At 45.6% G+C, this 25,149-nt stretch overlaps 1 protein-coding gene across 1 annotated transcript; it reads right to left on the bottom strand.

Moving 5' to 3' along the window:
• On the bottom strand, positions 1–24,981 carry LOC120920997 (JNK1/MAPK8 associated membrane protein). Its single transcript, XM_040333563.1, has 7 exons — positions 24,884–24,981; positions 20,384–20,475; positions 18,371–18,525; positions 15,602–15,808; positions 13,721–13,902; positions 5,323–5,399; positions 1–610 (listed from the first exon to the last, which is right to left on the bottom strand). Exons 1-7 carry the CDS (start codon positions 24,885–24,887, stop codon positions 392–394), a joined length of 936 nt encoding a protein of 311 aa, XP_040189497.1. The 5' UTR covers positions 24,888–24,981; the 3' UTR covers positions 1–391.
• Positions 24,982–25,149: the final 168 nt, after the last annotated feature.

Raw genomic sequence — 25,149 nt, forward strand, 5'->3', positions numbered from 1 at the left:
TGCGTATTTACACTTTTCATTTTGGCATTTCTAAAAGCTTGTGAATCTACAGGAATAAGGTTTTCCCAACAGGAGGTTGAGATATACTGGCCATCCATGCATAGTGGAACCAACAATGGGAAATCTGTGTTCATACAAATGTGATGTGAGGCAGCACAGTGGATTATGTCCGACAGGTCACAAGATACGAGTCAATCGATTAGCTGCATTCCCATTATTTTTTGCTCAGCCCACCCCCTGCAGGTGATGGGGCATTCCTGTGTTCTAATGTGTATTGGTCCAGCATAAAAAATGGCTGTGTCCAGTAGACAACAAGTGCACTTCAAATATGTCCAGACATGCTGACATATTTTAGTCATTTTTTTCATAGCTTCCTGGGCCGTTTTGTCCATTAATGAGCACTTCCTTCTTCCAGACGTATCCGTGCTGGGTCTGTAAATTTGGCGGTCAGCAGGTAGAAGAGGGTAGGCCCTGGAACCAGTGCGAGAAGAGGCAAGTCCCATTCCAACTTATCCATTCTGGAAATGGAGATGATCCCATATGCATGCACTAGCCAATGGCTGAAGAGGACAATCAATCTTTTCTTCTTTATCAGAAGATGCTTAAAAGACTGGAACAAAAGTAAAACAAAAAACATGGTCTGTTTACAATTGTTTTGTATGTCAGATACAATAGAAACAAAAAGCAATATATATCTTGTAAGCAAAAGCAATATACAGTATATTTATAATATATGCTATACCCACATTGTACTACTGGAGTGTTCATTCATCCCCACTTTACTATCTTAATAACAGCAGCAGGTAAAGGCAGCATGAGCAGTCCAGCCAAAAAGGACTATGGTTAAGCAGCTATAGATGGCCTGCTTTTATTTCCTGCAACCACGGGTTGCAGGGAGAAAAAACAAAAAAACACACAACTGCTTGATTTCCCCCCCCCCCCCATCGACACAATCAGTGTTGCTGGGGAAATCCCTCCTGCTGAACTATTGTGTTCTCCCGGCAGGGGGGGCGCTATCCCTGCCAGGAGCACATAGTGAATATTGCTATCGTCTATAAATCACATGAACAATCCAACAGGTTGGTTGTACCCAAGTTGGTCAATTGATCAACTTGGGTAAAATCAGCTTGTCCATATGTGGTTAGAATCTCAGCTGGTCCTTGCTGAACCGGCTGAGATGCAAACTGACTGGCCCGGATTCAAGAAGCAATTGCGCCTGTGTAACCATAGGTTACACAGCGCAATTGCTTACTTGCCCCGGCGTTACGAATGCTCCCGATTCAGGAACATCGTAACGCCGACTGCAGCCTAAAATCTGCGTGGCATAAGGCTCTTATGCCACGCATATCTTAGGCTGCATTCTTGCGATGACCGCTAGGGGGCCCTCCCATTGTGCTCAGTGTATAGTATGCAAATTGCATACCAACACCGATTCACAATGTTGCGCGAGCCCTGCGTACGCAATTTACGTCTTTTCCGTACGGCGTGTTTAGCGTAAGGCTGCCCCTTCTAATAGCAGGGGCAGCCAATGCTAAAGTATACCCGTCGTTCCCGCGTCGCGACGTTCGATTTTTACGTAATTTGCGTAAGTGATTCGTGAATGGCGCTGGACGCCATTCACGTTCACTTTGAAGCAAATGACGTCCTTGCGACGTCATTTGCCGCAATGCACGTCGGGAAAGTTTCCCGACAGAGCATGCGCTCGGTGCGGGAGCGCGCCTAATTTAAATGATTCCCGCCCCCTACGGGATCATTTACATTAGGCGTCCTTACGCAGGGCAAGTTTACACAGCGCACGCGCAATTTACGGAGCTACTGCTCCGTGAATCGCGGGTAGCGCAGTAAATTTGCGGGGCGCAGGGCAAAAACGCTGCCCTGCGCCTCCGCAAATAAAGGGCAATTCTACCTGAATCCGGGCCACTATGTCTGGCTTTACAGCAACCAATCAGGTTTCATCCTTCAGTCAGTGCAAAGAAATTAATTATGGTATATTTCCAAAATTATCCCTAGTGGCACTTACCACTGGAGCCCCACAGTATATGTATGTAAACAAATTTTACACACCACTGTACACTCAATGCCTGTCAGATTTAATGTATTGAAATCTTCTGGCAGTAAACGCAATAAATGGTCCCTTCAGTGTACAGCCGTGACCAAATGTTTTGAGAATGACACACATTCATTTTCACAAAGTCTGCTGCCTCAGTTTTTAGGATTGCAATTCATCACTCTTCATAACAATGTGAAATATATACAAAATTGCCATGAAAATGAACTTCATCCCATAAAAAACATTTCCACTGCATTTGTGAAGAAGGCTTCAGGGCGCCCAAAAAAGTCGCGCCAGGACCATCTCATACAGTTGATTCAGCTGTGGGGCACCACCAGTGCAGAGCTTGCACAGGAATTGCAGCAGGCAAGCTTGAATACATCGGCACGCATAGCGAGAAGACTTTTGGAGGATGGCCTGGTGTCAAGAAGGGCAGCAAAGAAGCCTCTTCTCTCCAGACCAGGAAGAGCAGACTGATATTCTACATAATGTACAGGGATTGGACTGCTGAGGACTGGGGTAAAGTCATTTTCTCTGATGGATCTCCTTTCTGATTGCTTGGGGCATCCGGAAAAAAAGTTGTCCGGAGAAGAAAAGGTGAGCGCTACCATCAGTCCTGTGTCATGCCAACAGTAAAGCATCCTGAGGCCATTCATGTGTGGGGTTTGCCACTCAGCCAAGGGAGTAGTTTATGAATAAAAGAATGGTGCAAAAACAAAACTCCAAGAGAAACTTCTCTTAAAGCGGGGGTTCACCCATACATAACACTTTTTCCCCTTAGATGGATGCTCGTTTTGTCTAGGGGAATCGGCTAGTTGTTTTAAAATATGAGCTGTACTTACCGTTTACGAGATGCATCTTCTCTTCCGGGTATGGGCATTCCTATTTTGATTGACAGTCTTCCGAGAGGCTTCCGACGGTCGCATCCATCGCGTCACGATTTTCCGAAAGAAGCCGAACGTCGGTGCGCAGGCGCAGTATAGAGCCGCACCGACGCTCGGCTTCTTTCGGCTACTAGTGACGCGATGGATGCGACCTCGGAAGACTGTCAATCAAGAAGGAACGCCCGCTCCCGAAGACCCATACCCGGAAGCGACGGAGAAGATGCATCTCGAAAACGGTAAGTACGGCTCATATTTTAAAACAACTAGCCGATTCCCCTAGACCATGGGTGCTCAACCTGTGGCTCTCCAGCTGTTGCAGAACTTCAAGTCCCATCATGCCTCTGCCTTTGGGAGTCATGCTTGTAACAGTCAGTAGCTTGCAATGCCTCATGGGAATTGTAGTTCTGAAACAGCTGGAGAGCCACAGGTTGAGCACCCATGCCCTAGACAAAACGAGCATCAATCTAAGGGGAAAAATTGTTTTATGGGTGAACTCCTGCTTTAACCATCCATGAACAATTTGGTGATGACCAATTTTGGGTCCATGGCCAGCAAACTCCCCAGACCTTAATCGTATGAGACCTTGTGGTCAATCCTCAAGAGGCTGGTGGAAAAAAAAAAACAAAAAAAAAAACCCCACACAAATTCCAAGCATTGATTATGCAACAATGGGCTGCCATTAGTCAGTATTGTCAGAAATTGATTGACAGCATGCCAGGGTGAATTGCAGAGGTCTTGAAAAAGAAGGGTCAACATTGCAAATATTGACTCTTTGCAAAAACTTAATGTCATTGTCAATAAAAAGCCTTTGACACTTATGAAAAACTTGTAATTATTCTTCAGTATATCATGGTAACATCTGACAAAAAGGATTTTAAAAACACTGAAGCAGCGGACTTTGTGAAAATTAATATTTTGCGTCATTCTCAAAACATTTGGCGACGGCTGTATGTAAGAAACACAAAACCGGTTGGACTTGTCTAGCAAGGCTCCTTGCTCTATATGTAGGTTTTATTGGACACCGAATTCATTAAAGAAACACTTTACATGAAAAGACTAATGTGATTCTAAAGGGTATTAAAAGAGATCAGATTATAATCCAGCCATAAATTGGTGTTGGTGCAATTGTATGCTTTGCATGACTCAGAAAGCAAAAGTTTCAATGTGTTCTGACTTCGTATTCAGCTTGGTTGTAGCTGGACTTCAAAGTACCTCTGTGCCAACTTTATTCTCTATAAATACCATCACAAAGATTATACAGGCAACAGGCGAAGGTCTAGTATGCAAATACTCTGCTCCGGCCATGCCAACGGCTTATGATTGCTCATTAATGTTGCACTTTAAATTATGAGCCAATCATAAGTCATGAAAAAGAGGAAGAGCCAAGTGCCAGTTTTGTACAAAAAAAAAAAAAAAAAAAAAAGAGAGGAGGAGAAGAAGGACAAGGAGAAAAAGGATTGCATATTAGAACATCTGGAAGATAACAGGGGCTTTGCAGCCACTGCAAGGTTCCTGCACAAACATTCTGATGCTACTCATAGGAATAAGGTGATTACAGAGTCAGTTGAACAGCGGGATATTGCTAAATTGTACGTTTTTTTTATACAATAAGGCCCAATTTACACCTCTGCTTAGGGTTGTCAGCAAATTCCTATTGCAAAAATGTGTGGATCTATGTGTAAAGAGTCACAAGTGAGTGCAAATAGCTGCGGCCACTCAGCCTGTACAAAGCAATGATGGGGTGCCAGGAGCTTCAGCTTTCTGCTGCTGTTCCCATGTACCAGGATATTCAGCGGTTATCTGTGGGTAGGGACAGATAACCAGCCCTGGACATAGACAGTTTGCATCCAGGATTGATCTTTTGTTCCTAACCACAAGTAAATTCTGGATGTACAGATACATGCCATGGCTCAGGCAGCCTGTCAGTGCTTTGTACAGGCCGAGAAGCCGCAGCTATTTGCACATGCCTGCGATTCCTGCCATAGAAATCTGCCGACAGCCCTGATCTCAGATGTAAACGGGGCCTATCAATTGCAGATCTTATACACTAGAACAGGGGTCTGCAAATTTTCTAAACAATGAGCCAGTTTACTGCCCTTTGGGGGGGGGGGGGGGGGGGGGGGGCAGACTGTGGCCAGTGAGAGTAAAAAAATGGAATATAGAATAATGCCCCATTGATGGTGTCAGCGGGAAGAATAATGTCCCATCTTTGGTGTCAGTCGAGGAATAGGGCCTCATATCAGTGGGAGAAATAGTGTCCCAAGGGCCAAATGAGGGCAAACAAAGGGCCACATCTGGCCCCCGGGCTGCAGTTTGGAGACCCCTGCATTAGAACAATGATAGGAGCACAAAGTAATGGTGTTGATGTAACTCAGTGTCATTTCTTACCTCTATCTCTGAAGCAGACATGTATACCGCCAGGGTTATTAAAGATAATACCAGAATAATGTATGGAAAGGCATAATCTTTAAAACGATAAGAAAGAAAAATGTCAGGTGGAGAAATCCCAATAATGCCGTTACATCAGGGTTTGACAAATTTGCTAAAAAAGTTAGGAGCCAGAAAACACGCCCCGTCCCGCCAAGCTAACGCATTCATGAGCAGCGCCCGCATATGTAAATGGTATTCAAACCACACATGTGAGGTATCGCCGTGATTGGTAGAGCGAGAGCAATAATTCTAGCCCTAGACCTCCTCTAACTCAAAACATGCAACCTGTAGATGTTTTAAACGTCTATGGAGATTTTAAAGGGTAAAAGTTTGTTGCCACTCCACGAGCGGACGCAATTTTGAAGCGCGACATGTTGGGTATCAATTTACTCGGCGTAACATTATCTTTTACAATATAAAAAAAATTGGGCTGACTTGTCTTATTTAATAAAAAAAAAGTGTATTTTTTTTCCAAAAAAAGTGCGCTTGTAAGACCGCCGCGCAAATACTGTGTGAAAGAAAGTATTGCAACAATCGCCATATCATTCTCTAGGGCAAGGGTCTCAAACTGGTGGCCCTCCAGCTGTTGTAAAACTACAAGTCCCATCATGCCTCTGCCTGTGGGAGTCATGCTGGTAACTGTCATTCTTGCAATGCCTCATTGGACTTGTAGTTTTGCAACAGCTGGAGGGCCGCCAGTTTGAGACGCCTGCTCTAGGGTGATAGAATAAAAAATATATATAATGTTTGGGGGTTCTAATTAGAGGGAAGGAGATGGCAGTGAAAACACAGTGAAAAAACACATTAGAATTGCTGGATTGCTGTTTTACTTGTAATGCCAACGGCCACCACAAGATGGCGCCAGATCACAGAAGGAAGCTTAGGCCTTCTGCTGGGCGCCAGGTCACTATTTCTTGTTGCAATTGCGCGCGGATTTTGTCAAGCCCTGCGTTACATAATTAATGCAAGTTGTGACACAGGAATACATGGACAATACAGAATTCAAAATTATACAGAGAAGACACTATACTGTACTATTCTCTACTAAAACTAACAACAGCAGACAAAAAAATCCACACAAAACAAAAAACACACAGTACTAGGTTGTAAAAGAAAAGTAATATTAAAACATAATTTATCTAAAATTAGATGAGCCATTAAACTACCTCCAGCATTACTCCGGTTTCTTCTTGCTGGAGGCTGCCATTTTGCTGAAGGCCAGAGCCCCTGAACAGCAGTAAGTCATAAAGCGGAACTAAACCCATCAACTTAACAGTTTGCAAAAAACGTCACATTCCTGGAATGCTAAGATTGCCAACTATCACATTTGCTTGTGTCCTCAACCAAACTGTCAAACCATCAAATGTTTGGCGTCATAACTGATCTGTAGCACCATGGCAGTTGCAGATCAAACAGAAGCAGCTTCCTTGCCTGTAGGGCTGCATTCACACCTGCGCAGTGTTTGAGCACTTTTTTTTTCACATGTTTTTCTACAGCGTTTTTCAAGCTTTGGCTTTTTTTATTTTTTCCTTAATTTTTTGTTCAGGTATTTGTTTTTTTAGTAGTATTAATACAATTTTTAAGGTTAGGGCTTATTATTTATTCATGTATTACATATTAATTTTATTTATAAAGATTTTTAGCCATTTGTGTATTTTTTTTTTTTTTACATTTGATTTCTTTCTTTACCCTTTTGCCATAGAGCATAAAAAGCGCACGACAAAATAAACGAATGGCACATTTTTTTTTTCATCAAAATAAATGAAAAAACACCCCACACTATAAAACGCTCACATTTGCCCGATTTGAGCAACAAAAAGAAATAAAAACTAGGGGCCAGATCCACAAAGAAATTACGCCGTCGGCTAGGTGGCGTTTCCGTCGAATTCCGCGTCAAGTATGCAAATTAGCTAGATACGGCGATCCACGAACGTACGTCCGGCGCATTTTTTTTTACGTCGTTTGCGTTCGGCTTTTTCTGGCGTATAGTTATAGCTGCTATATGGTGGCGTACTCAATGTTAAGTATGGTCGTCGTTCCCGCGCACTGGGATACCCCCACGGACGGCGCATGCGCCGTTCAAAAAAAACGTTTACGTCGGGTCACGACGTATTTACATAAAACACGCCCCCATCATATCGATTTCAATTGCGCGCCCTTACGCCGCCAAAGATACACAACGCCGCCGTAACTTACGGCGCGCATTCTTTGAGGATTCGAAAAAAAAAGTAAGTCACGGCGGCGCAGTGTATCTTAGATACGCTACGCCCGGCAGAAATATGCGCCGCTGTACGTGGATCTGCCCCTAGAACTTTTGAGCTTCAGGCGACTTGGAGTGGAGATGTGAAGCATCTCCATAGAGAATTATTGATTATACCTCAGACAGGAGGCTCATATCTTATGCATTATCTTTCTTTAATAATGCCCATAGCAGAAATACAGTAAACATTTATTGTAACTTAAAAGAAAAAATTCAAAGAACTACCCTTCCCAGCAGTCCCTGGGCCAGTGTAGCCCCTCCCAGACCGTAGTCTATATAAGGGACTGTCTGAGGTAACCTCTTCCTCTTTCTTTCTGCTCATGGCAGAGCACACAAGATAAGTATTTCATGTACCTTTATTATTTACAAGATAGGTATTTCATGTACCTTTATTATTTACAAGATAGGTATTTCATGTACCTTTATTATTTACAGGATAGGTACTTCTTGTATCTTTATTATTTACAAGATAGGTGTTTCATGTACCTTTATTGTTTGATTGTATATATGGTCTCTGATACCGAGTGCCCCGGTGTCGGGTGATTTTGTTCAGTCTTGACTGATATGTTTGAGGTATTGTGGAACATGGGGAGTTTCCCTGGAATTCCTCCCTGATACCGAATGCCCCGGTGTCAGGTATTTTGTCAGAATTGATTGTTCTGTAGTTTTTGGAAGATTTGGAATACTGGGGGTTCTCCCTGCTATCCCCCGTTTCTGCGCTTTATTTCTGTCTGCCTGACACCGGACCGGTGTCAGGCAGATATGTTTGAGAGGCCACGTTTGTTTGTTTCCAATTTCTTTGACGTCGGAGCACTGCGGCGTCCGTGCGGGATCCGCGCTGTTTTTCATTCGCTCCCTCGGCGGGCGCCATGCCTGGGCAACTGTCCCCCCCCCCCCTCCCTCCCCACGCTTCCCTTCGCGCGCTCAGGTGGGGGGCGGGGTCTCCGCCGCGGCCGCTCCTCTCCTCTCTTTCGGTGCCTCTCTCGGTATCGAGAGCGAGACGGGGGAGAACGGTTCTCATCGACCGTTCCGTCCCTCACAACCTCGGGCCAATAAGAACTCCAGAGGCCGTAGTCTCGCGAGACTTCGCCTCTGGAGTTAGAATCTCCTCAGGCTCCCCTCACACCGCAGGATGTCCTTCCCAGCGTTGTCGTAGCCAGGAACCTGCTGCTGTTTCACCATGCTTTCAACCACTAGATGGCAGTACATCTTTTCAGATATATATATATATATAAATATATATATTTCATTCCAATGAATCAATATCTAATAAATAAATTAATTAAATTAAATAATTTAAATAACCGAATCTACAATAAATAATTCAATATATACTCAAATTATATTTCTGGGGAATTTATTCCCTAGAACATATACCTTATTTATCCTAATAAATAAATAATCAATATGTAGATAGATCAATAAATCAATAAATTAAATAAAGAAATTATAGCATGTTTATCTCCAGGGAATTTATTCCCTACAACATACTCCTAATAAATAATGTATTAAATAACTATCTAAGGATTGAATGAATAAATACATTTATTATTAATGATATTATTATTAATATATATTATTACTTATAATATATAACTAAATCCATTATTCAGTTTTACATATAATAAATTATAGATGGATTGTACAAATTATATATTCATTATATAAATAAATTATACAAATATGTATAAAAAATTGTATTGAATTGTACAAAGATTCTACAATTTAATGAATATCATGGCATTGTTCATGCCGGTACCCCGGATAGGGTGGACACAGTCCTAGGAGGCCAAATCTCAACAGTGTTACACAGTTGCCAAAACTGATCGGTAGACCAATCTTTACGACCATGGCGTCGGTTACCCCCGCCTGCACACCATATGCCTGGACCATCTGGCAACGGTCTACCGCCCCTGAGAAGGGCTGGGCGTTCCAAAACGCTGCCACGTTTCTGTGGCCCTTGACTCCCCGACAGGGGAAGTAAATAATATGTCCCAGGCAGTACCCTACCCGGACTGCCGACCCACTGCCCTCCCAGACTCCGACCGACCCCCGAGCCTCGGGGAGATGCACATGCAGAGGCAGCGATCCGTTAGACGGACTAAGCCAGACCCATTCGTGGACTCTTCCAGAGTTGTCCGCGGAGTCTGAGGCGGCTAACACCTTGAGTCTGAGGTTGTAGATGATGAGAATGATGATGAGTGTTAGGGCAGTGGGCACATGGCGCTCTATGACGACGCCAACCCTGTTCCCAGGGTGACACTCTATGGATTCTCGTAGAGAGCCATTATAGATCCGGGGGCGATATGCCATCCACACTCCGATGACTGGGCACCTCCACCCGAGGTGATCCAATATATCACATAATGGACCCGGAGATCGGTAGAAAAACTCACCGAATCATTTTCAGGGCGTAACCCCCTTCCTTTACCATTTATGGCTGTGCACACTCCCGAGGTGAACCCCATACCCTGGGGGTATCCCACCATACACGGGAAATCCCCCAAGCTGGGAATAGAGAGGTCCTTCGGATCATACAGACCAGGGCCTTGGATCTTTGGGACCTATCACCATCATCCCACACCTTAGTGAGCAGGCCACGCCGCTGAACAGCCGACTGACCTGTCCCAAATCGGGGCTGGGCCCAACGGGCGGTCGCCTCCTGGGATGCGTGGACACTACGGGTCCGACTGGACACCGCCGCTCGAATCTTAACGTGGCTTGTTCCCCAGCTGTCTCACCTAGCCGAATCAGACCCCGGTCCGACCACCGAGGGCAGGCTAGTCGGGATCACGCTGATTAAGATATTCCAAGACGGTAGGACTCTATTCCATCCCGGATGAGCCCAAACGTCATCAAAGTCTAACACGGTACAGTGCCGGTCTATCAGGATTATAGGACCGGAGATGGACCTAGTCCCTCTTTCCTCGGTCTTCAGACCTGAACACCGCCCTAATAGACAACGAATTGCAGGGCCTCTGGTTCACCCAAACGATAGTGGAGACGGACCCGCTCTCCCCGGGTTTCCCCAAGAACGTCTTCCTGGTCAGGAAAGGAGGGCGGTTATCGCCGGTAGTAACTTGAGAAATCTCTCGTAATTACCGTATACAGTGACGACATTCTGCGACACAAAGGGTGAGGTTGATTATCTACTTGGACGACCTACTCTTAATGGCTCGTACCCCTCGCCTGGCGAACGAACACGCCTCCGGGACAGTCCCCCATAGATCACGGGGAATCTATCCTCTCCCCATCTCAGGAGGTAGAGTTTTAGGGTTCTTGTTGGACACCAACCTAGTGCTCCTTCGGCTACCCATGACCACTTGGCCGCCATCTGCACGAGGTCAGTATCGTGCTGGGCTAACGACGGGTATCCTTACGCGGACTGGCTCGCCTGGTTGGCCTGTTTCTGGCGTTAATCCAGGCCATTTGTCCAGCTTCTTTCACTATCGAGACCTTCAGAGTCTCAGTCCCTACGTCTTTGCCAGGGGCTTCACTGTGCAGACGTCGTCACTCTGGACACGGAAGCCATAATTGAACTACGGTGGTGGCTACGTCAGGTCGACAGACGGCACGGCAGGTCCACCTGCAACTCCACTACGGATTCATCTTGGAATAGGTTGCCAACCACCTCGGTTGGGGTACTCGATGCGGTCCCTCGTCCACAGGAGGGGCGTGGCCCACAGCGGAGTCTCTGCTGCACGTTCACACGTGGAAATCCTGACGACCGCCTTGCCATCAGGACTCTAATGCCACACACGTCCACCTAATGGATCTAGCAAGATCTCTGACATTTCTGCCTGGAACGCGACATCGTTCCAGCTGCGAAATGTACCCCAGGCACTTCCGCTATGGTGTTAGATTGGAATTCTCGTTACCCGCCCAATTCCATCGACTGACGACTGCACCGGTCAGTGTTCCTGGCCCTTGCTCCCTTATGGGATCCTTTCTCTCCCCAGTCTGTACGGGGATCTGCACCCTCTATTCACGACGCACGTCCTACTTCTCTTCGCATGGTTGGGTTTTCGGGGTGTCGGTCACGGACAGTGACCTTTTCTTTTATAACGGGGGTTCCACTTGCCTTGATCTAAGCCTTGGGACTAGATATACATTTCGATCATCCGGAGGACTCTGGGTTAGTTGGTGATCAACGACAAGTTAACCTCATGAAGGCGTTCGTCTGAGATGACCAACTACCTGGTGGACTCGTTTGAGTCCGGGAGGTCCTATAGCTCCCCTGCGCCTTCCGCGCTGCGAACTTGGACTACCGCTCCCTTGTAGACTTACTACCGGTGGGATAACACCCATGGTGTACCGACTTAGTAAGCGTTAAGTTTCAACGCCCATCACACCCAGGGTATCAACGCTCTTGGGAGGTGATCAGTGGTCCTGACCACGCGCCAGGACTGGGGGGACAATCTCACTCTGTCGGAGGTTATTGTCGTTTGAGCTACTGCCCCCTCGTGTCTGATTCCGTCAGACGCATATCGAGTGTCACGACGTTGGCCATTCCAGGCGTCGGATCCCGCCTCGGAGAGTCGGGGTTTTTCCGTCGTGCGTAGGACAGCGGCGGGACTTCATCGTTTTTTTTTTTTTCTACCCGTTCTTCCCCGCACATCATACTCCGTTGTCTACGGATTTCTTAGTCCTTCACGGTCCCACTGCGATCTTCGCATCTCTTCCTACTCCTCATTCCTACGCTAAACCTCAGTTTCCGGTTTCCTCAGCTACGCTAGCCAGAGGGGTACGATCAATCATGGAAATGGCAGGGTCTTACGTAACCCCGTTGGGCGCCCACCCCTCCAGAGGAGCGGTGGCTCCTAGGTCATCACCCCGGGCGGCTCCCTATAGGATTTACGGCTAGCGGCGGACTGGTAACCACGATTGCTTTCCGCCAATTCTGCTTGGATCGGAGGAACACATATCTATATAAATTTTGTAGTTGTTTCATTTGTTATCATCTATATATGCATTGTTATAGCTTTGAACTTGCATAAGATATGAGCCTCCTGTCTGAGGTATAATTCGAGATTTTCCTAGCTTGTGACGGAAAATATTGATTATATGAAGACAGGAGGCGAGTATCTTCCCTCCCGACCCAACCCTGTCACGAGGTTGTCTCTCTCTCGTTCTAGACTGTTGAACCACACACCCTGCAAGTCGGAGGCTGGTACGCCCCGGCAGTTCGTTTTCACTAACCCCGTCGGGATTGCTGTTCCGTTTCGATCCATTGGTTTAGTTCACCGCAGATGGAGGCTCCTACTACGTTCCAGATCCAGAGTCGGGATGCCGTTGTGCCGTTGACTGAATCCGTTGGTCCATGTTCCTGAAGACGACTGACCGGTCGGCTCCGAATGGTTTTGGTTTTCCTATAGTCCCCGTTGGGATGAAGTTGGTCCGGATGAAGTTGGTCCGTGTTGGCCTTGTCCTTTCGTTTCCTCCAGATTCAGATGTTGTGTTCCGGTCGGAAGGTTCCCGGCAGCCGCGGAGATGTCTAATTGGACTTTCGGTTCCTGTTTACACTAATTCACATGAAGAAAGAGGAAGAGGTTACCTCAGACAGTCCCTTATATAGACTACGGTCTGGGAGGGGCTACACTGGCCCAGGGACTGCTGGGAAGGGTAGTTCTTTGAATTTTTTCTTTTAAGTTACAATAAATGTTTACTGTATTTCTGCTATGGGCATTATTAAAGAAAGATAATGCATAAGATACTCGCCTCCTGTCTTCATATAATCAATATTTTCCGTCACAAGCTAGGAAAATCTCGAATTTCCCCTCCTCCTGAAGGATATGAGGGTTTAATTCCACTTTAGGGCTGTCGGCAGATCGACCACTACAAAATTCAGCAGTGCCGAAAAATAGAGAGCAACTGAGCATGTGCAGAGCAGGGTGGGACAGTATTACTGAATTTTAAAACAATATAGGAATTTATTTTTAACGTTTTACATAACTAGACCTGCTAAAAGGGAACAGCCTGACGTTATCTAGCAGGACTTCATTTTCTGACTAAAGTTCCACTTTAAGTGAACAGAACGTATGGGTTTGAAAAAGACAATTTTCATCAGTTTATGATTTAATAAGCTTGTTAACTTACATAGTAATCCACCTCCTACTGCCTGGATCAATGTAAGGATTGGGAAAAAATACAGCGCTGCGTAGATACTTTTAAACCGATCCGACTTCCCCAGCCCACAGGCGATCTTCTTTATTAGCAGAGGTCGCAGCAGCATCATTAACACCAAGCAGAACGCATAATAAATAAAAACAATTGTGTACCTGTGGGAAACAGCAAGAAAAGAGGTTTTGCAGTTTTTTTTATCTGGGGATATATAAAACTATTCAGACAGAAGTCCGTGCATTTCATCTGTTATCAGTACCGACCAAGGGGACACACTCAAAAAAAAAAAAAAAAAAAAAGGGGGGGAAAGAGTACAATGTACAAGAAGGTCCCATTGCAACCGTTCCAGGCTTGTTTAACCACTTCAGATCCGCGCTATGGCCAAAAGATGGCCGCAGTGCGGACCTGAACTGCCGGGTGGACGTCCTGATGTTTTCGTCCGTGCTGCACGCCGCCGAGGGTGCGCATCGCGGAAAAGCTGTGCCCGCTGTGTCACACGGGTGCTGATGCGCGTGCCTGGTGGGCGCGATGTCCGCCGGGTACTTGCGATCGGCAGTCACAGAGCCAGGGACGTGGATGTTTGTGTGTAAACATCCACGTCCTGTCAGGGAGAGAGGAGACCAATGCGGTGTCCCTTGAACACAAGGACACAGATCGATCACCTCCCCCAGTCAGTCCCCTCCCCCCACAGTAAGAATCACTCCCAGGGAACACATTTAAAGCGGGGGTTCACCCCAAAAAAAATTTAACATTACATTCAGGAGAGTTGTTAGAATGACAATCGGCTGTTTTTTTTTTAAATCCTTGCCATACACACACACACACACATATATATATATATATATAATGTTCACCGCGACTTCCGGGTATAATCTGCGGGACTGGGCGCTCCCAATTGATTGACATGCTTCTGACCGGCGCATACAGCGCGTCACGAGTTGCATAAAACATTTAGAATATAGTTCTAAATGTTTTATTGGATTCCTTGGGCAATTTTGAGCCATATATCCATTCAACATTAAAGCGTTAGTAAACTGCGAAAAATAAATAAATAGGATCCCTGCATGATGATGTTCTAGTATGTTTCACATACTATCACATTAAGATAGACTTGCCTTAAAACTAAGCCCTCCAGCGGTACCGTCCAATTCAGTGCCAAAGGCGCATGCGCTGGTGACGTCACTGGTTGTTACTAAAGTAAAATTTTCCTAAATGGTACAGAAAGCATCTACAGGTAAGCCTCATTATATGCTCACCTTTGCTACTGCTTTAAAGCGGGGTTCCAACCACAATTAGCATCTTTTAAATGTATGTCCTTTCATCCTGCGTTTTTATAATATAAATCCGGTCATTTACTATTTTACAATCCGCCGCCGCTCCGCATAGTTATTCAAAAAAGATAGTTTATAAACTATATCCACACCATTGTCATTTTGCTTGTGGGCATTGTGAAGCCCACAAGCACTTACTTCCTGGAAGTCTTGGATGGGGAGTGATAATTGGACAGCGCACTGCATCCTGGGAAATGATGACACACATTTCCCAGGAGCATTAGAGGGAGATGATGTCAGAATCCTAGGTGATTCCAAAGGCAGATTTCATGGGACCGCATAGCAACAGACATTTCCAGATGAGTAAAACATTTTTATTTTTTAGGTCTAATGAGCACAATAATGAAAAAAAAAATTTTTGGGATGGAAACTCCACTTTAATATATTATCACAGTACAAATCAAGTGCTAAACAATGTTTGTGACTCCTCATGAATGTGTCATTACACAAAGGTGTCGTAATGATGTCACTACTAAATAAATGGTTAATGATTTATTGCATGCTAAAAATCAAGTGTTATACTTACAGAGGGTAAACGGCTTCTTGTGTACAGTGCACAGTGTTGACGTAGTCTGGACTGGGATTATACAACATTGTGTACCAATCAGAAAGCTTCTCCACCCCACAGGAGCGAATGTGCAAGTATCCAACCGGTTCACTGACCAGTAATGCGATTAGCGCAGCTACTGTGCATTCAAACAAGGCTGTGATGTGTTGGAAAAATGCACTGGAACTAAAAAGAAAGAACAGCAGACTTTAATAAAGAAAAAGTAAAAAAGGAAGGTAAAGTCAAATAAACGTAATTACAAACAAACCTCTAAACACACAACTATGATTATTACAACTGATGACAGCCTCAAAGCAAACCATAGTGAAGGCCTGGAGGACCGCGACACTTTGTACGCCCGAGACCAAAAACAGGATGACCCAAGAAGCCACGAGTCACAGTACAATAGAAGCTACTATTCTAGACGCAATCCCTAAACATCGCAAAGTTTGGAAGCCATGGGTCACCGCTTCCTTCCACCTGGTTTGGATTCTTCGCTTTGAGCCGCGACACTTTGGGCTTTGTTGAAGCTGTTGATTGCGACCTGTGGCTCAACCTCCCCTCTTTTCCTCCTTTCACTCATTATTTCCTCGCTTTCTCCCTCTCCTGCCCCTCCTCCATCCTTTCACCTCTTTTCTACAATTTCTTGAAGTATGTTAGGAGTGTTCCGACTAAGGCCCCTTTCACATTGGACCTGTAGCCGCGGTGGCGGTATATCGCCGCTAAAAATAGCGGCGCTATACCGCCGAGATTGCCACGGGAATCGGCCGCTAGCGGTGCGGTATTAACCCCCCAATAGCGGCTGATAAAGGGTTAATACCGCCCGCAATGCGCCTCTATAGAGGCGCATTGCGGGCGGTATTGCCGCGGTTTCCCATTGTTTTCAATGGGAAGGAACGGTGAAGGAGCGGTGAAGGAGCGCCGCTCCTCTCACCGCTCCAAAGATGCTGCTGACAGGAGATTTTTTTGTCTCCCGCCAGCGCATCGCCTCAGTGTGAAAGCCCTCGGGCTTTCACATTGAGGTAGCTGGGCAGGAGTTTTTCAGGCGGTATAGCAGCGCTATTTTTAGCGATGTACCGCCTGAAAAACTCCTCAATGTGAAAGGGGCCTTACCTACACCATGTATTCCTGGCTCTCCCTTTCACGTTATATTTACACTTATATGATTGTCTGCAACGCCTAGAATGGTGGGCTGGGGCCCCCATCTTTTCTCCAATCAGGACAAACTGTTCCAATATAAGACAGCTCTGTTTTGTTAGCCTTCATTTTAACCACTTAAGGACCGCCCAACACCGATATACGTCGGCAGAATGGCACGGCTGGGCACAGGCACGTACAGGTACGTTGCCCTTTAAGTGTCCAGCCGTGGGCGGCACGCTCGCGACCCGGTCAGAAGCTCCATGACCGCGGGACCCGATCGCCGCCGATGTCCCGCGATCTGGTCACAGGAGCTGAAGAACGGGCAGAGGTGAGTGCAAACACACCTTCTCCGTTCTTCTCTGTGGCAGTGTCACTGATCGTCTGTTCCCTGTTATAGGAACGACGAACAGTGACATCACACGTCCAGACACGCCCCCCTACAGGAAGAATCACTCCCTTAGAGCACACTTAACCCCTTAGCGCCCCTAGTGGTTAACCCATTCACTGCCATTGTCCTTTTCACAGTAATCAGTGCATTTTTAAAGCACTTTTCGCTGTGAAAATGACAATGGTCCCAAAAATGTGTCAAAAGTGTCCGCCATAATGTCGCAGTCACGAAAAATAAAATAAATAATCACTGATCGCCGCCATTACTAGTAAAAAAAAAAAATACTAATAAAAAACTATGCCCTATTTTGTAAACGCTATAACTTTTGCGCGAACCAAACGCTTATTGCGATTTTTTTTTACCAAAAATAAGTAGAAGAATACGTATCGGCCTAGGCAAGTAAAAAAATTTTTTTTTTACAGCTTTTAAAGGAGCCCGTTAGTGTAATTTTTTTTTCTTTAGGGTGGACCTCCGCTTTAAGCTGTGGCAGGTAAAACAATATAAAATTTTTCATTTTCAAACATGTGTACTAGCCATCTGCCTTGATTTAACCTTCGAAAATATATATTTCACAATAAATATCAGTCATATATTGATGACACAGGGTTTTTTATTTTCCCAAAAGAAATGGAGAATGATTTGAAAAATGTCACAATGTATAGTATAAGATTTCCCATAATCTGTGCCCAGTCTTGCCACAAAGAGTTAATCCAGCTCTGAGCAATCCTCTTTTATTGTTCAGTGAAATAAAACGGACTTACAGAGAAAAACCTTAGTCCATTCCGCCCCCTTGCTGTGAATGACAGGTTATTTACATAGCTCATGCACTAGCCTGAAGACAGGCATTTTTTAATTCCCACCCCCACTCCTTTTCTGAAGTCATGTGGTTACTTTTCTGGATTTTGACTGGATGTTAGTGATCATAGCAGAATTTAGTGTAAGGAATATACAGGAAAAAATGCAGGTTGACAAGGGGAGTGTAGAGGTGGGCGGGGAGTCTACTGACATCACAACTCCACCCAACAGATCCACCCACAGAATCTGCAGTTTTTCGGGTCTTATAACAGACAGAGGGGAGACATTTGACAGGTAAGGATTGCATTAAAGACCTATATTGTCCAAAATCCCTCATGTCATAAAAAAACATCACAGCTCATTAACTATCATTCTAGAAAAGCAGCGATTTGTGTGATATTAGAAAATAAGGAAAAACCTCTCACCTCTTTTTTCCAGAGTACCACTCAATAAAAAACCAGTGTAATATTAATGGTAGCATTGCCATGAAGCCCAGATACAGCCAGTCATAAAGCTCCGGAGATCCAGTACATTGTCGGCAAATGCTGCTGGGATCAGACCTCTGTCCTCGTGGGCAAGCCTGGAAATCAGAAACACATAAGGCTTTCTCACAATGAAAAATACACATTTTCCACAGCTCCAAGCTCCTCCCTCCTGCCAGGTGACCCCACAGCAAGCAGGTCCCGAGCCACGGCTTTTTGTGTCCATTTACACATGAACCTGTGGCTCGGCCCCACCCCTTGAGTCTCCCAATTGGCTCACTTGCTGTGATTGACAGCAATGGCTCCCACCAAAAGCTAAACAGGAGTGCGAGTCCCCGGAGAGCCAAGGTTCTCGTGAACATCGCTGGATCGAGAGAGGGCTCAGTTAAGTATTTGGGGGGGGGGGGCTTCTGCACACAAAAAGGTTTAAAAAAAAAAAACTTGTGCCTTTACATCCACTTTAACTACTTGAGCCCCGGCATATAGTCAAATGACGGCGGCAAGGTGGCTCTATAAATCCCAGCCGCCGTCATTTGACGTCTTCGAGTCCTCCGGCCACTGGGGGGCGCGTGCGCACCCAGCGCGTCCCCGAGATGCCGATGCACGTGCCTGGCGGCCGCGATGTCCGCTAGGTACCCGTGATCGGCAATGACAGAGCAGGGACGTGGAGCCCTGTGTGTAAACACAGAGCTCCATGTCCTGTCAGGGAGAGGAGACAGATGCTATGTCCCTTGTACATAGGGACACAGCATCGGTCACCTCCGCCAGTCAGTCCCCCTCCACACACAGTTAGAACACACCCAGGAAACACATTTAACTCCTTCCTCGCCCCCTAGTGTTAACCCCTTCCCTGCCAGTCACATTTATACAGTAATCAGTGCGTTTTTATAGCGCGGTTCGCTGTATTAATGTGAATGGTTCCAAAAATGTGTCAAAAGTGTCCGCCGCAATATCGCAGGTCGCTGTATTACTAGTAAAAAAAAAAAAAATAATAATAATAATAATAATAATAATAATAATAATAATAATAATAAAAAAAAAAATGTCAGAATTCTATCCCCTATTTTGTAGCCACTATAACTTTTGCGCAAACCAATCACTATACGCTTATTGAGATTTTTTTTATACCAAAAAAAATGTAGAATACATATTGGCCTAAACTGAGAATTTTTTTTTTTTTTTTAATTGGATATTTATTATAGCAAAAAGTAAAAAATATTGTGTTTTTTTTTTCAAAATTGTCGCTCTTTTTTTGTTTATAGCGCAAAAAAATAAAAACCGCAGAGGTGATCAAATACCACCAAAAGAAAGCTCTATTTGTGGGGAAAAAAGGACGTCAATTTTGTTTGGGAGGCACGTCGCACGACCGCGCAATTATAATTTAAAGCGACGCAGTGCTGAAAGCTGAAATTTAGCCTGGGCAGGAAGGGGGTATATGTGCCCAGTAAGCAAGTGGTTAAACAAGTTGTGGCACAGTAGCTTAGTGGTTAGTACTTATGCCTTGCAGCACAAGGAGTTTGAACCCCTAAACTACATGGGATTTGCCTGCGCTTCTGGGGTTCACAGGAGTTTCCTCCTACAGGCCACAGACATGTTAATTGACTCCTGTTAAAATGTTCCCTAGTACGTGTGTACAATATGCCGATGCAACTGTGTGATCTCATTCTGTATGCCAGTCCCTAGAAAGTTCTATGGAAAAGGCTTTCAAGCATATCAGACGATTACAGATACCAATAGTTAGTAAAGTAATGCTAATGGATTTTACTGTGTTGTATTGAATAAAAAAAAAAAAAAAACACACTTTACAGATACTTTAAAGTGAACCCTGCCCCATCGACTTCTCCTGCCTTAATTAGGAACTTACCAATAGCTGCATGGAACAGATCTGTAAACTTCAATACACAATTAGAAAAGGAAGCAGCAAACGATGACATTCTTACAACTCTGTAAACTCACCCCGCACTCTCCATACGTTTCATTGGAACCATTGGAGAAAAGGATGGATTTTCCGCAATAGAGGCCAATGCATGTCTTGCCCGTTTCCACAGCTGAAAATGACAAAGGATTGTAAATACATGGAAGAAACAAAACATAACCAGAGAAAGAACATTCAAATTATCAACACTTAAAGCTGGATTCCAGGCAAGCAGCTAAAATGCACATATGGAAAGAAGTCTTAATACCCAGACCTAAGACTAAGGCCCCTTTCACACGGGGCGGATCAGTAATGATCAGCCCCGTGAACCTCCGCGGGGATTGCTCCGTTGATCCTTGCTGAGCCGGCGGATGACAGGGCAGTCCCCGCACACTGTGCAGGGACCGCCCTGTCTTTTCTCCGCTCTCCCCTATGGGGGGATCGGATGAACACGGACCGTGTGTCCATGTTCACCCAATACGATCCGCCAGACGGATGGAAAAGTAGGTTTTTCCTCCGTCACACTTTGGCAGATCGGAGCGGGTCGGATGTCAGCGGGCATGTCACGGCTGACATATGCGGCTCCATAGAGGAGCACGGAGCGCCCGTTCAGGTCCGCAAAAAAAACTGCCAGACGGATCTGAACGGGCGCTCCGTGTGAAAGAGCCCTTACACATCTCTGCTGGCCTGAACACCTGACTTTTCTCTGCTGCAATTAAGTAATGCAGGCATAGAATAGAAAGCGAGGCAACAGCAACAGAATGATGAGGTCATCTCTCTGCTCTCTTCTCCTGTAAGCATGTTCCCAGTCACCCACTGAGAATGCAGCACACCTGAATTGCTCAGCAGTATTATTTATCAGCCGTAATATAGAATGACTATTAGGGCCCTTTCACACGTACGGACCGTATGTCCGCATTTTCATCCGTCCGTTGCGGATGAAAACGGGACATACATGGGTCCCTATGTGATTACGGGTGTCAGCGGATGACCATCCGCTGACACCCGTAATCACCCGCCTCCGCAAAGATCCGCATTTGCGGACGGAAGAAAATCCTATTTTCCAAAAGCTAAGCTTCAAAAAGTGGAAGCTTAGCTTGTTTGCACCCTCCACTGCCACATTTGTCATTTTTTTTTGGGGGGGGGGAGGGGTACCTGGTTTTGACAGGTGCTTGCTCCCACTTCAGGCTCAGATCACCGCCGCGGGGAACTGACACAGACGTTCAGCCCCTCCTCCTTTCCCTGCAGTCTTCAGGGACACATCACAGGTTCCAGAAGACTTTGGGACCATTCACAAGGCGCAACACGACTCGCATGCGCACAGTAGGAAACCGGATGTGAAGCCACAAGGCTTCACTACCCATTTCCCTTACTTCAGATGCCAGCAACTGCACCCGAGGCAGCTTGAAGAATCTTCTCGTGTGAGGATATCACTGGATCCAGGGCCAGGTAAATGTATACTGTATTTATAGCTGCTGACTCTTAAGCCTACCAAACCAGATTTTCTCAAGTTTTTGGGAAAGCTGTAGGTGTAAGTTGGACTTTCTAGACGTAGGATGGAATTTACCGTATCCATTCACAGACGGGTTGTGGGAGGCTGGAAAGATAGTCAATGATGTGTTAGGGCTCTTTCACACTGGCGGCCCGTTCAGGTCCACCTGCCAGTTTTTTTGGCGGACCTGAATGGGCTCTCCGTGCTTTAATAAGCCGCGGATGTCAGCGGTGACATGCCCGCTGACATCCGACCAGCTCCGATCCGCCAAAGTGTGACGGAGGAAAAACCTACTTTTCCATCCGTCTGGTGGATCGGATCGGGTGAACACGGACATACGGTCCGTGTTCATCCGATCCCCTCATAGGGGAGAGCGGAGAAAAGACAGGGCGGTCCCCGCACTCTGTCATACCTTGGCTCAGCGGGGATCAACGGAGCGATCCCTGCTGAACATATGGAGGTTCACGGGGCAGATCATTACTGATCCGCCCCGTGTGAAGGGGGCCTTATAGTTTTTCTGGCCAATGTAGGGTTATAGTGATTACAAGATCTCTATAGTCCAGAACACACATCTTTGTTTCAAGAGAGCAGTGAAGCTGCAAATGCAAATGTTTCCCTTTTAAATATATATTATATATATATATATATATATATATATATATATATATATATATACACACACACACACACACACACAAACAAACATACTCGCACACTCAGCGGCTTTCTGTTGTGATCCCCCGCTTTGCACCAGGTCCAGTGTTGCCATCTTCCTCCCATCATTGGAAGCCAGCTGTCTTTCTTAGCTTCTTGCATCTGCCCCCCTCCCCAAAAACGCACCGCACCACAACCCGGCAGATTGCATTAAAGACTTTTGGGACGCATGATGCAAGTATCCCACCAAGCAGGGTTGCCAGACTGGTATTTGCAAAAGAAAAGAAAAAAAAAAAAAAAAAAAAAAAGAATACCTACAGTTGTGAAAATGGTGTAAATATTTGCCAGTACAACATGAATCTTCAGATAAAGTCTCCTTTCACATGAAAGGACAGATCGGGTCCACCTGAAAAAAAAAACTGACCCGATCGGTCCATTCTCCTCTATGGAGCGGCGGTTTTAAACAAACTTGTGTCCGTTTACAACCATCGACATCTAATCTGATGCGATCCGCTAAAAAAGAGACAGGTGGGAATCTGTTCCTCTTCAGTCTAGCGCAGGGATATGCAATTAGTGGACCTCCAGCTGTTGCAGAACTACAAGTCCCATGAGGCATAGCAAGACTGACACCCACAAGCATGAAACCCAGAGGCATGATGGGAGTTTTGCAATAGCTGGAGGTCCGCTAATTACATATCCCTGGTCTAGTGGATCGAATCAGATGGCAGTCGGGTATAAATGGACAGGGGGTCTGTTTATATCCAATCACTCCACAGAGGAGAGCAGGCTGTGTCTGCTCTGCATAAGCAGACATGGACCAACTGATAGATCATCATAGCAGAAAAATACGAAGTTTTAGAGCCACGCAGGACCCCTTCGTCAGGCAGGTGATTTCCATTACTAATAAAGGATAAGTTCATATATTTTTTTTTAAAGTTCATATTAATAAAAACAATAAATGCAATTTTCTTGTAGGTTAAACATGCATGTATTATTTTTTCTCAGGAGCCTGCAGAGCATTGCACCCATAATCAGCAGATCACATGTGCAATGTCAGGCTCCTGCAAAATCTCAGCATAGCTGTTTGCCCGGACCTTCCATATGGGCAAACAGTTACTGGAGAACAAAAACAATCAATGAACTATAAGGGTGCTCACCAGTGCCCATGCAGTTCATTGAAAACCAGCCGCCTGTCAGAGTGGAAGATGGGACTTGTAGTTTATTCATTCACAGAACTCTGAATAAATGACACAGCTGTGTGGGTGGAGCCCTGCACAGCCACACTGTTATTAAATTGTGACAGTGCATGCAGGGAGAAGATCCCCCACCCCCTGTCACAGGGAAGGTGGGAAATCAGCAGTGCAAGGGGAAGGTTGCTGAACAAGTTATACCCTAAATACAGATGTAACATGCTCAGAAAGGTGAACTTATCCTTTAATAGGAAATAAATCATAAGGCCAAAAGATTTTTCAAAAAAGGAGAACCTCAAAGAGGACCTTCACTACCCAGATCCTCTAGAGCTCCCTGCATCCCCCCCCCCCCCCCCCGCCCGCAATCAATGTGTCCCTGCTCCCTCAGCCTCCTGGGATATATCCCAATCACATATCTCAGGAGGATGCAGGAGCATGGACAGTCAATGGGTGGAAGTAGAACACATCATGGGGGGGGGGGGGGGGGGCTGGATGTCTGAACCCATAAGAGTCAATCAGCTTTCAACAACTAAGGAGGACAGTTGTGTGGTACCTTAGCTGTTGCAGCAGGACAACATTGGACAGGACAGTATGGGCAACTTCACAGTTGGGGTAGGGGGATGGTAAAATTAGGTGGCTGAGCCATGGTTTTACGAAACTGTCCCCCTTTAACCAAACACTGCTGGTGGCGGGGACTATACACATGTTGTGGCCATGGAACAAAAATGTTACCCTGTCATGTGATTGGGGCTGTGCTGCAACCATCCTGCCCCCGCATGGTGAAGCGAGCTTTTCAGGGTAAAACAGGCAATAAGGAAAAGGAGGTGTGTCACTGCCTAGAAAATACCCTCTGAAAAGTGATCCACTGTGAATTGCTTTTCAGAGGGGGCATATGTAAATAATCCCAATCTGAAAAGAGGATAACCTGGCATAACAGGTAAGTAGGCATTGAAAAAAAGAAGAAGTTCCTCTTTATATATAATCCTCCCATCTATGACTAGAAAGAAATTAATGTTTGTAAACAAGGATAGGGAACCCTTTAATTAAAGGAAATGTTCACTTGGCTGTGACTTGTCCCCCCAATATACTGCTCCTCACCTCTATTACAGGACCAAAGCCTCCCCCTGCAGACCCATCCCCCACAATGACCCCCCCATGTGTGGCTGTCTTAGTCTTCCAGTCCTATCACAGCTCCATACACTTACCCATCAAGAGCCAGGGTCAGGATCACCCATCTGCAGGCATAACCAACACTTCCGGGTCTGAGGCTGCGGATATCGTGACGTCTTCAACATCACGTGATATGGGATGGAACGTGATAGCTTCAGAAGCCATCTTTACCCAGGGCAATGTTGGCAAGCCTTGTGTAATTAGAAAACTGATTATTAGTACAGTGAGAATTACATATAGGCTCTTGTCGGACACTGCTCGAGAAAAATACAATTGTTTTACAGCCAAAGTAAAGCAGACA

The sequence above is a fragment of the Rana temporaria genome, chromosome 13, assembly GCF_905171775.1.
Source record: "Rana temporaria chromosome 13, aRanTem1.1, whole genome shotgun sequence".
In the NCBI taxonomy this organism is placed as follows: Eukaryota; Metazoa; Chordata; class Amphibia; order Anura; family Ranidae; genus Rana; species Rana temporaria.